Raw genomic sequence first — 11,552 nt, 5'->3', positions numbered from 1 at the left:
CTCACGGGCTCTAGAGCGCAGGCTCAGCAGTTGTGGCACACGGGCTTAGTTGCTCTGCGGCATGTGGGATCTTCCCGGACCAGGGCTCGAACCCGTGTCCCCTGCCTTGGCAGGCGGATTCCCAACCACTGCACCACCAGGGAAGCCCCCCTTTTTTATTTTTATTTTTATTTTACTTTTGGCTGTGTTGGGTCTTCGCTGCTGTGTGTGGGTTTTCTCTAGTTGCGGCGAGCGGGGGCTACTCTTCGTTGCGGTGCACGGGCTTCTCATTGCAGTGGCTTCTCTTGTTGCGGAGCACAGGCTTCAGTAGTTATGGCGCATGGGCATAGTTGCTCCGCAGCATGTGGGATCTTCCCGGACCAGGGCTCGAACCCGTGTCCCCTGCATCGGCAGGCGGATTCTTAACCACCACGCCACCAGGGAAGCCCAGGCAGGTACCTCCTGACTGTCAGTTACAGACCTAAGGAGAAGGATCACCAACAGGAGATTCACTGCATCTCACAGGAAAGTGATGGCGCAGCTGCCAGGCCAACGAGAAGCTGTCAGCACCCTGAGCTCTCCTTTTCCTCCAACTGACTTTTCTTCAAAACAACCCCTCCCAACTTCCTCCTTTTTCTCTATAAAATAGAGAAAACTGGTAAAATAACTGGCTCTTTTATTTTTTAGGTTAGCAAGTTGAAAGTATTCTTTATATATTCGAGACACAAGACCCTTATCAGATCTATGACTTACAAGATTTTTTCTCTCATTCTGTGGGGTGGCTTTTCACTTTCTTCACTGTATCCTCTGAAACACAAAAGTTTTTAATTTGAGTGAAGTCCAATTTATATATTTTTTTCTTTTGTCACTTGTGCTTTTGTCCCTAAATTACTTCATGAAGGATAGCAGCCACCTGACCTCAACACCAGCCCTGGGGGGTTAGGAAAAAACTTCCTTCACGTTCGAGCCATTTCCCTTTGGGTACCTGTCACAGTACTGCAGCCCAGACTAAGACAGAGGCTCCTTTGGTAAAGAGTTTTGGTAATGTTTCTCTTTGCATGAAAATGTGTTTAGTCTATCCTCAGCCCTGAAATAAAGTTTTGCTGAGTATTCAATTCTGATTTGGATTTTATTATTTACCTGAAAATAGCCGTTTTGCTCTTCATTTGTAGATGACCTTTTTCTTTCTTTCTTTCTTTCTTTTTTGGCCTCCCCACGCAGCTTGTGGGATCTTAGTTCCCTGATCAAGGATGGAACCCAGACCCCAGAGTGAAAGCATCCTAACCACTGGACCGCCAGGGGATTCCCACGTACATGATCTTTTTATCTCCACCCTTGAATTTGCAGAACTTGGGCACGAATACAAACGGAGGCCAATAATATGTGTCTAAACATTTGAAATTTATAAATCAAAGTAATTTAATGATTTCATTGTTAAAGTTTAATTACATCTTATTTTATACAAATAAAACTCTTCACAATCTAGTGTTCAATAGATACCAAGTTACCAATGTAAAGAGTGTTGTGCTGCACTCCTGTTATATCTAGACCTATAAATACATACATTTCAGAGTGATATGAATTGTTTAATGTTGCAAAATGTTCCTCAGCCACCTCGTTCAGCTGCTTTGAATAATACTGCACACACTTCATGAGCACCTGGACCTCGAAATGGGACAGGAAGAGAAATAAGAAGGTGGATGTTTGCCACAGTGCTTGGCAATGAAAAAATCAGTTACATGATGCCTCTAAAAGGAAGCATTTTGTTAATAATTTATCTTTTCCTTGTCTAAGCACTTACTTCTGCCTCTCAACTCCTTCCCACTCTGCTTAGCAGTATTATCTCTGATTTCTCTGTGCTATTGAAACCAAGTCCCCCCAAAACCGAGTTCCCTTACTGAGTTCAGGATTCGTCTCTCCACCCAAAACTTTATTCCCTTTCTTGTTCCCTCTGACCTCAATCCTGTGCTAACTGAGCACTAATCAACCAGAGTCAGGTGACTAAGATGGCTGCTGTTGATAACATCGCTGATGTACTGAAATTGCCATTGTAGACATCATCGTTAATACACACTCAGGTTGTTTCTCCAGGGCAAGATGAGCTCACAGACCCCCCAGCCATGGACCGCCTGGCCTGAGAATGTAAACCAGAGACAGCCTGACTCCTGAAACTAGATTCAGAAATGTCACAGAAATGTCATAAAACGATGATGAATCCCAGCCTCTTTCTTTGTTCCCCTTTTTAAAAAATCCCTTCAAAGATCAAGTTGGTCGGAGGCTTATCTGAGCTGGTCTGAGTGGATCTGAGGCTTGTCTCCCACTCCTTTGCTTGGTGTCCTATAAACACCCACTGTCAGAGTCAGGCTTTCTGCGCTGGTTACAACTGCACGTTGCCCTGAGGGCTGACTTCAGGTCACAAGTGTATCCGCCCAGCTCTAGCGAGCTCCAGTCTACCCGTCCTCAGCAAGTTTGGCTTAACATGCCCCACAGCCACTGCCTCCAGCTGCGAATCCGGGACCCAGCTGTGGCTCGAGGCGCAGTCACCCGGGTGTGGGGACGACACGCTTGCCCCGCACCCAGACACACGCCGTTTCCCGGAAACGGCGGGAAGGGCCAAAGGCTAAGGGCACTGCCGGGGCCTGAAGAACAGAGGCGGCGCAGGCCGGCGGACAGTTCCGCCAGGAGCCCGGCGGGCCAGCACTGCGGGCCTGCTCACTCGAGAGGCCTCCCGGCGGTCCCTCTCGACCACGAGGGCGTCCCGGCCGGCCCCGAGCGGTCACACCCCGAGCTCGGGCTGCGGCGCGCGGTCCACGCGTCTTTCCACCCCCACGGCTCGGCCAGCCCGGAGGGTTTGCTCTCAAGTCTTCAGGGCTACTTCCTACGGCTTGGGATCCGCCAAAGGTGGCGCGGACCAGGGTACCCACCTGAACCTGAACCTCTAGCCCTCGTCCCCGCCCCGGCCCCTCCTCCTGGACACCGGTGCCCCTCCCCCCGCCCCCTGACCCCTGTCCCCGAACACTGACCTTCACTCCTAAACCTCAGGCCCGTCGTCCCGGCCACTTCCGCCGCCCGGCTTATCTCGCGAGACCTGCGGAGATCTCGCGATGCTGGCCCGTGGGCGGGGCGGGCCGTGACTGGCGCGGCCGGGGGGCGGCTCCGCGGGGCGGGCGGCCGGAGCGAGCTGTCGTCACGCAAGAGCCATGGCCGCCCTGCGCGCTCTGCGCGCCCTGCAGCCTAGCGTCCGCGCCCTGCTGTGCACTTGGCCCGGCTGCCCCGCGCCGCGCTCCTTCGTCTCGAGTGAGTGCTGGGCCGAGGGGGGCGGGCCCGCGGTGGGCGTCCTCCGAGCTCTCATCCCAGAGCCGGACCCCTCCCAGCACCTGCTGCCTGAGCTCGCGGAGCCCTGGGGTCACTAGCGTCTCAACTCTGAGGACTCGGGACGGAGTGCCAAGACCTCTGGCCATTTCAGCGTTCGGTGTGAAAGTCCTCAGACTTTAAGAGAACGTGCGGTTAGCGCCTCTGCAATTGGAAAGGGTCGCACGTGCTGTCCTGCAGTGCCTCCTGCCCAGGCCTCCCCATGTCCACGGCTTCTCCCCGGGTGTGTCTTTCAGGTTCTGCCCAACCCCAGCCAGCCGGGCGCCCGTCCTCCTCTCTCCTGAGCGCACTCGCCACCCCCCCCCGACCCCGCATTTAGCGGGAACTCTTGGCCATGTCGATGTCGCTGGGAAAGAATCTCTGCGGCCTCTGCCTTCACCTGTGTGTCCACTTGACCTAGCTACCAGGTCGTGTGGGTTTTACCTGAGTTCTCTTTTACCACCCGCTTCTACATCCTGGCCTGTACCCAGCCATCATTCCTGGTCTTGTATGTGACAGGCATGCTGCCTTTACACGTGTGATTTCAGTCACATCCCCACAAGCGCATGGGATAGGTACTGCGATCCCTGATTCCCCATTCAAGGAAGCCACCACCTTGGCTAACCTTCTTCTCCAGGTCATTGCTGGCCCCAGCTCTGAGCGGGCCGCCCCCGCCCAGGCCCTGACAGTTGTCCTTTGCCTGTGTGCCTCCCACCAGGCTGTCCACCCAGCAGGGCTGGAACTCTGTTCTGTTTGCAGCTTAACTGCCCTCACCTAGTTGGCATTTGTTTAAAGAAGGCGTTTCCTCATTCCTTGTTTCTACAGGATCCCAGGCTGTCTCTAGTACGCATCCTGGGAAGCGCTGACCAAGGCATTCAGGAGAAGGAAGGCTGCTTTTCATTGCTGGGTTTTTTCGTTTTTTTTTTTTTTTTTTTTTTTTCAGTACGCGGGCCTCTCACTGTTGTGGCCTCTCCCGTTGCGGAGCAACAGGCTCCGGACGCGCAGGCTCAGCGGCCATGGCTCACGGGCCCAGCCGCTCCGTGGCATGTGGGATCCTCCCGGACCGGGGCACGAACCCGTGTCCCCTGCATCAGCAGGCGGACTCTCAACCACTGCACCACCAGGGAAGCCCATTGCTGGGTTTTTTTTTTTAACTTAAGGAAGTGTTCCAATATCCGTGAAAGCAGAGAGCACTGTAAAAGCCACCCATGCAGCTACAAGCTGCATGATGCAGCCACCAGGGACTGAGCAGGGCCCCTCAGGGGTCCTGTCAGGGTCACTCTGTCCACTGACAGGTGCATCCCCCCAGTTTGGTGCCTCCGTGAGTGGACAGCCCCTTTTCCCCTCTCACCCCAGGCGCAGCCTCTGAATACATCATCACAGCCAAGAAGGGGAAGAACAGCAACGTGGGGTTGGTCCAGCTGAACCGCCCCAAGGCACTCAATGCGCTCTGCGATGGCCTGATCATGGAGCTCAACCAGGCGCTGCAGGCCTTCGAGGAGGACCCGGCTGTGGGGGCCATCGTCCTCACAGGCGGGGAGAAGGCATTTGCAGGTGAGGCGGGCAGTGTGGTGGCAGGCTGCCCAGGTGTGCGGTCGCACCCATGGCATGAGGCAGGCAGCCTTACACCTCCGTGAATGCATCAGGAAGGTTCTGCGACTCGGGGGTTTACTTACGTAAAGCGGACCAAACCCCAGGCTGCTTGGAGGGGCCCGTCTGACATTTAACGTTGAGTGTGCCCCGCCAGCAAAACCAGTCTGTTCAGGGGCAGTCACGTCTCAGGTGCGAGTGAATAGTGAGTGAGCCCTGCCTCTTCTGAGTCCCCCTCCGCTCTGTTTCCTGTCCACATCCGTCTGCATCACCTCCATCAGCTCGTATCACAGCGTATTGCACTGTACCCCCCGCCCAGCTGTGTGTCCACGTGGCCATCCCCTGCAACCCTTGGTGCCTGCTGGCAGGGCACACTCAGTAGCTACCTGCTGGTGTGGGGTCTCTGCTCTGGTAACTGGGACCTCTTTTCCACCACAGCTGGAGCCGACATCAAGGAAATGCAGAATCTAACGTTCCAGGACTGCTACTCCAGCAAGTTCTTGAGCCACTGGGACCGACTCTCTCGGGTCAAGAAGCCGGTCATAGCTGCTGTCAATGGCTACGCCGTGAGTGCCCGCCCATGCCACCTCCTTGCACTCAGAACACCTGAAGGAATTGTACTTGTGTGTGTGCAGTAGAACTGATTTTTATTTGGGGGAGACCTGAGTCTCGTTCGTAGGCTCGCAGGCCTTTTCTGACTAGTGATGCTGAAGAGCCAAGAGCTGTAAAGGGAGGAGGTGTTTCAGCATCTGCTGTGTTAGTGGGGATTCAGCTGTTGGGCTTCAGATTCCTTTGTTAGTAAAGTCCCCCCAGTCCTGAGGCTCCCCGGGAGTGCTTTTCCCCCACGGCAAGGTTAAGGGCACACGTGTTGGCTCTCTGTGCAGTTTTGATGGCTTTCCAACCTGCACTGCCCTGTAAACTAACCTCTTTCACCACTGTTGAAAGCTTTGCCTCCCCTGTTTGGTCCATCGGGGTCTCCTATAGGCGCCTGGACAGCTCAGAGGCTCTGGGACTGGTTGTGGCCTGTAGAGAAGCCAGGAGGGCATTTGAACTCACGATTCCTTAGTAAAGCTCCCCTGGGGTCAGCGGGTCAGAGGGCAGAGGTTATAGCCATCGGTTCTCCCCTCCTGGCTGCCTTCGAGCCCCCCCGGCAGAGAGTGGAGTGGCCACGAGAGACACTGTAGGACCTGCAAAGCCGCAAGCATTTGCTGTCTGGCCCTTTACAGAAAGTTTGCTGGCATCCACTGTATAGGTAATTTGTGGGAACAGTTAACTAACTTTGCATCTCTGTGTTAATCTTTGCTGTACCCTAGACTGTGTTTCACTTTAATAGAAAATTCAAATAAGCAGTGATTTTTGACCGGGTTCCTCCGTGGAACCTCGTGCTGTTTTGCAGCTTGGTGGTGGCTGTGAACTTGCTATGATGTGTGACATCATTTATGCTGGAGAGAAAGCTCAGTTTGGGCAGCCAGAGATCCTAATAGGAACCATCCCAGGTAAAGACTGATGGTAGCTTTGGTATCGGTTCTTCAAGTCATCGTCCACAGTCTGCCCGCGTCTTGGGGGCATTTGGGCTGTTCCAGTGTCCGACAAAAGCACGTGGGGCTGTCGTGTGAGCCTGGACGGTGGCTGCCTGTCTGCACACTAAGGTCACGTGGGCACAGCAGCGCTGAGAGTGGCTTGGGGGCCTCGGAGCTGTGCCGGCTCCTCTGGAGTTGCTGGGTCCCTTGTCCGACACGAATAGGAAGGGCTGGCCACATGGTGGATTCTAACCACAGAGAGTCTTGCTTATGAGCCACATCTGCGCTGGATCTTTATTGGTCAGCAGCTCAGAGAAGAGAACACGCTGACCACGGGCCAACACTGAGAGCTCACGTTTCAGTGGCCAGAGCGAGTCCCATAGCCTCACCCAGGTTCAGAGCAGGGAATCATATCCCCCGTGGGCAGGGCGACAGGAACAGTGGGCCAACAGTGACACCTCTGCCCCTCGGTCCACCTGACGAGGACTTTGGGCTGTGTCCCCACGGGGTCTCTGCCTTGGGTGTAGAGCCTGGAGCCCAGAGCCTTTCCCGAGCCAGCTGGGCTGGGCAGGGAGCAGCCGTGGGGTCAGGAGAGCGTGTCTGAGGTCAGCTGAGGGTGACCACCAGGGTCTTCCCATCCCATGCCTGAGGTCTCCACTGCATTGAGGCAGTGTCCGAGTCTGCTGGACTGTGGGTGCCCCCCTCAGGTGGCTCCTTGGCTCGGTCTGGCAGCCCTGGGGTTCACCACGGGCGGATGACCAGGCAGACCACTCTCTTTCCAGCTAGAGGCCGTGGAGTGAGCAGGAGGGGGTGGGGAGCGGGGCCGGGAAGGCGGGAACCCGGAAGAGAGGAGCGTCGTCCCACACCTGGAGCAGAGCAAGCCGTGCTCGAAGGCTGCCCCCCAGCTGCCCTCTGGGTTGGGTTGAGTCAGGGTCTGGGGCCCTGGGCCGCGAGCTCCTTGTGTCTGTCCGTAGTCTGACTTCTGCATGAGAGGTACTGGTGCAAGGGACCCAGGGTACCAGGCAGGGGGTCCCGAGTGTGGAAAGGAGCCTACCCCGGCTTCCCCACCTGCTGGACGCCTGGGTTCTGCCCACCCACCCCACCCAAGGGGCCCATCTTCAGCCCTGGGGCACTTGGGGACAGCACATCTGTGCATCCTGGCTGCAGAGCCATCGGTGCCCAGCAGCCCTCTGCCCTGCAGGTGCAGGGGGCACCCAGAGACTGACCCGTGCCGTCGGAAAGTCACTGGCCATGGAGATGGTCCTCACTGGTGACCGGATCTCGGCCCAGGATGCCAAGCAAGCAGGTACGGGCCACAGCCTCCCGTGGAGCTGCCCCCTCAGGAAGCTGAGTGGAGCGGGGAGGGCTGCATCCAGGGCCTCCCACCGGTGATCAGCACAGAGCTTTCCCGTGTCCTGGGAGCCCAGGAGACTCACTGCCTTTGTTTTTTCATTTGAAATACCACATGCTTAAAGGAGTGACTGAGGCATGCATGCAGGTTAAAGAGCAATAGTGAAACCGCCCCGCTTCCCAGAGCCAAGGTCAGCAACAGGGTCTCCGAGACCCTCCGCAGGCATGCCCTCTCCTGGACCCTCAGTGACCTGTGACTGTAAGAGCCCAGTGACCGCAGCAGCCAAGGGTGGCGGCCCTACCAGGGGACACCGTGGACCCTTTCCTGTGTCCCCGCTGCCTTGTCGGCACCCAGAGGCCTGTGCTGTGGCTTAGAGAACGAGAACCAGCTGCTGCCACGTGTTGTTTACCTTTATGTGTTTTAGGTCTTGTAAGCAAAATTTTTCCTGTTGAGACACTGGTGGAAGAAGCCATAAAGTGTGCAGAGAAAATTGCCAGCAACTCTAAGATTGTAACAGCGATGGCCAAAGAATCAGTGAACGCAGGTAGGGAGGAGAGCGGAGAAGGCCACACAGCAGCTGCGAGGCTTGACAATTTGGGGTCAGAATTATGCATCTTAACCGGTCCCGACAAAAATTGTTAGGATTCTTGGTATTTCGATTTTGGCTCTTCGTAGAGTTCTGGTTTCTAGTTCCTCGCTCACAAATTCTGTTGAAATGGCCTGAGCTCCCCTTGGAAGCAGGACCCAAGAACAGGGCCAGCCTGGGGGACAGGCGCCAGGGGGCTGGCGCTGGCGTGCAGGGGAAGCCCGGGAAGGGTCACCTGGGGAACCTGGGAGGAAGAGGCTCCTCTCGGCCAGCAGCTCCGCCCATCTGTCGGGGATGAGCTGGGGGCAGAGAGCATGCTCCCGGCTGTCGCTGTGGACTGGGCGTCCTCTCTCTGCCGGCGGGACAGCTCTGACCGCCCCTCCTCAGAATCGCTAGAGTGTTAACATGACGATTTGTTCTCAGCGTTGGAGTGAGGCTGTCCCTTTGCTCCGTGTCGCCTTTCAAGAGGACGGTGAGCTGGGACAGCCGTGTGTGCCCGCGGCGAGCCGCTCTGCCCCCCGTCTCTGCTCACCGGCCTCCCGGGCCCCCGGCCTCGGCCAAAGCGTTCACACAGGCACTAGCGTGTGGAGCGTGCAGCAGGGGAGGGGACGTGCCGCAAGGCCCAAGGCACCTGTCACCTTGGCTGGGCGCTGGCCGCAGGGACCCAGCTACAGGTGCCGCCAAGGAAACGCTTCCGCGAGCCTCGCACCTACATCACCTCCACTGCAAAGATGGCCCGGGACTCACTCTGTTCTGCACAGAGTTCTGTTTTCTGGGTGTTGTCCTTAATTATTTGTCGTGGTTTTTGAGTTCAGTGTCATGGGCTTCCTCAGCTCTCTCGTGACTGGACAGAGTTTGCCGTCCCACCTTCCATCTAGGTCCCCGTGCAGGACACTGGGAGGCCGGGAGCAGTATTCACTGGGCATCTCGGCTGGGGTGGTGCATTTGAGCAGCGAGGCTGTACTTTAAACGTCATCTGTGAAGTCAAAGTCCACATCAGTCCCCGAGGGTGTGTCCTGCCTCCACAAAAAAGTTCTGTGTTCCCACACCTGGCACCTCAGCTCCTAACTTCAGGGTTTTCTTTTTCAGCTTTTGAAATGACATTAACAGAGGGCATTAAGTTGGAGAAGAAACTCTTCTATTCAACTTTTGCTACCGTAAGTAAGCCTCATTCACGTGGAGAATCACACACGGTCCAGCCATAGAGGTTCCTGGCATTTCCTTATAGGTTTTATCACTAAATACCATTTCTCTTTGGTCAGAACCCTTAGCTTCCCCTGTAACCGGATCGCGTGTGCTCTGTCACTGAGCACTGATTTTTTTTCAAATAAGTACAGTGTGTGGAAGTTCAAAAGTACAGAAACTTACACACAGTTATTTCCTATTACAAAAGATTTTACAAATTGCACCCTTAAACAGCAACTCCTGTATTTAAAATGCAATCCATTTACTCATAATTTTCCTAGATTGTTCCAGTTACCTGGAATGGGGCTCGAGTGTATTACGCTATCATAATCTGAAGCCTTGGAGCATTATTTTCTAGGATATCTGCCAGTAACTCAAAGGAAATCATTCTCTTAATAGTCATTAAAACTGATCTTTTATTATCAGAAAGTCATATCTAGGTGTTTTATAAAAGATTAAAAATGGCTTTAGCTCTTGAGGAAGTGCAGGTGCGTGTGTGCACATGTGTGTGATTGCATGCGTGTGTGCATATGTGCACACAGAGGAAGGTATGCAGAGGTAGAGCTTGGATTCTCGGGTCCTGCTTCCTGACCCTCAGGACACCACCTGACCTAGAGCATGGCTAAATCCAGGTCATGATTTGGTGAATGACCCTAGTACATGCATCTGAGGTTCTCTGTAGATGGGAGTTTATTCCACTCATAGGTTAGTGGTTCCTGAATGACCATCACAAAGGCGGGGCGGGGGTGTTTAATGGAAAAATACCCATTCCCAAGCCACCCCTGGGAATTGGGATCATTCACGGTTTTTGAGGTGATCCCACTGCAGGACCCGGTGAGTGGACGGCCAAGGGCAGGGAGCAGCCCTGACACAGGCAGAGCCTCGCGCCTGGACCCCACGCAGAGTGACCATCCACCTCTGCCTTTCCCCTTCTCTCACCAGGAAGACCGGAAAGAAGGGATGTCTGCGTTTGTGGAGAAGAGAAAGGCCAGCTTCAAAGACCAGTAGGAGCTGGCTGCCTGTGCCTCAGCGCCTCGAGTTAAAGAGGAGAAACACGGCCTGTCAGCTTCAGAAGCAAATACATCCTTCTCTGTCAAACGCAGTGTCAGGGACACACAGCTTCTCTCCAGCTGTGAGGGGCCCTGGGGGGCTGTGTGGGCTCTCGCCCCCCCGAGCAGCAGGGGGCCTTCACCCGGCTCTCGTGAGGACCCCCAGCTTGGTCGCGGTGTCGTTTGCAGCCGGTGGACGTGGCCGCTCAGAGGGATGGCCTCGCTGCTGAGCCTTTAAAGAGACGTGCTCTTGACTGAATGATAAACTTCAGGTCACGTTACGCCCTTCTTTTCGTTATCGCGAGATTTGAATGTTCTGTCACTTTAAAACTTGTTTGTCATTCTCAGTAACAACATTCAGACACGACGAGGCTCTTAAAGTAAGGCACCCACCTCCCACTCCGAGGGTAACCACTGTTCACACGTTCGTGCCTTTCAAGGTGTCTTTCTGTGCCCACGTGCGTGAACACATGCTCCGGTGTGAAATTCCATTTTCTTTGAACAGAAATGGTTCTCCACGTACACGTTTCTGCAAGGTGCACTGATCACCTTCTGCTTCTAGCACACAAATGCACCCTATCCTTCTGTTTGACTAGCATTTGTTTTCATTTTTCCCATTTTTAAATGTACATTTTCACATCATTCAGTGTATTCACAGTGTTCTTCATCTCCATACTGTTTCATCACCCCAGACAGAAACCTCACCCCTTCAACACTAACTCCCTACTCCAGCCCCCCGGCCCTGGGGACCTCTGTTCCACTTTCTTTCTGTCACTGGATTTAATATAATATTTCCAAGGTCCGTCAGGTTGTAGCACTAACAGTTTCATTTCGTTTCATGGCTGAATATTATTCCTACTAGCATTCCTCTCAGTGGCCCTGAAATATTTCATGATGTGTGTATGTTGTGATCTGCTTATTTACATGGTGTTGGATGTTTA

The 11,552-nt window shown here is 54.5% G+C and overlaps 1 protein-coding gene across 1 annotated transcript; it reads left to right on the top strand.

Annotated features, from left to right (window-relative positions):
• The first annotated feature begins 3,124 nt into the window (after positions 1-3,124).
• Positions 3,125-11,552, top strand: ECHS1 (enoyl-CoA hydratase, short chain 1). The gene is made up of 8 exons (XM_032609160.1): positions 3,125-3,276; positions 4,687-4,884; positions 5,359-5,486; positions 6,317-6,416; positions 7,642-7,746; positions 8,216-8,335; positions 9,467-9,534; positions 10,505-11,552. The coding sequence occupies exons 1-8, from the start codon at positions 3,180-3,182 to the stop codon at positions 10,568-10,570; spliced, it is 882 nt and encodes a 293-aa protein (XP_032465051.1). The 5' UTR covers positions 3,125-3,179; the 3' UTR covers positions 10,571-11,552.

This window comes from Phocoena sinus, chromosome 16 (assembly GCF_008692025.1).
Source record: "Phocoena sinus isolate mPhoSin1 chromosome 16, mPhoSin1.pri, whole genome shotgun sequence".
In the NCBI taxonomy this organism is placed as follows: Eukaryota; Metazoa; Chordata; class Mammalia; order Artiodactyla; family Phocoenidae; genus Phocoena; species Phocoena sinus.
This window is presented reverse-complemented; position numbering and strand designations above follow the sequence as displayed.

What these genes read in the sequence shown, in the direction of transcription:
- ECHS1 (XM_032609160.1), top strand. Translation starts at nt 3,180, where the DNA reads ATGGCCGCCCTGCGCGCTCTGCGCGCCCTGCAGCCTAGCGTCCGCGCC. An exon ending in CTGCTGTCAATGGCTACGCC is followed by an intron (nt 5,487 to 6,316) that starts GTGAGTGCCCGC and finishes GCTGTTTTGCAG; the next exon opens with CTTGGTGGTGGCTGTGAACT. An exon ending in CCTAATAGGAACCATCCCAG is followed by an intron (nt 6,417 to 7,641) that starts GTAAAGACTGAT and finishes TCTGCCCTGCAG; the next exon opens with GTGCAGGGGGCACCCAGAGA.